We start from the raw sequence: 211 nt of genomic DNA on the forward strand, positions 1-211 counted from the left end.
GGGAGGGGGAGTGAGAGGGAGAAAAAGAAAATGATGCAAGGCGTAAAGTATCTGTGCAGCGCAACTAACACATCTTTTTATTATCTTCCTCCAGATCGTGGGCTCTGGTGGGCGTCGCAGTTCCCAGGGACCGCAAGCAACCACCAGGTGAGTCTCGTTACGCCCACGTTTTCATACGGGCGTGGGGCTTCTTGGGGGTCGGGTGGCGGGT

The 211-nt window shown here is 55.9% G+C and overlaps 1 protein-coding gene across 3 annotated transcripts in view; it reads left to right on the forward strand.

Moving 5' to 3' along the window:
• Window positions 1-211, forward strand: part of LOC119592560 (early endosome antigen 1-like) — a 107753-nt gene that overhangs the window by 33741 nt on the left and 73801 nt on the right. For all 3 annotated transcript variants that reach the window (XM_037941434.1, XM_037941436.1, XM_037941433.1), the window contains exon 2: window positions 95-147. Coding sequence is in view for 1 of the 3 variants with exons in the window: in XM_037941433.1 (XP_037797361.1) it covers window positions 95-147 (53 nt within the window). In the remaining 2 variants the exon portion in view is untranslated. The remainder of the gene's footprint in view (window positions 1-94; window positions 148-211) is intronic.

This window comes from Penaeus monodon, chromosome 30 (genome assembly GCF_015228065.2).
Source record: "Penaeus monodon isolate SGIC_2016 chromosome 30, NSTDA_Pmon_1, whole genome shotgun sequence".
In the NCBI taxonomy this organism is placed as follows: domain Eukaryota; kingdom Metazoa; phylum Arthropoda; class Malacostraca; order Decapoda; family Penaeidae; genus Penaeus; species Penaeus monodon.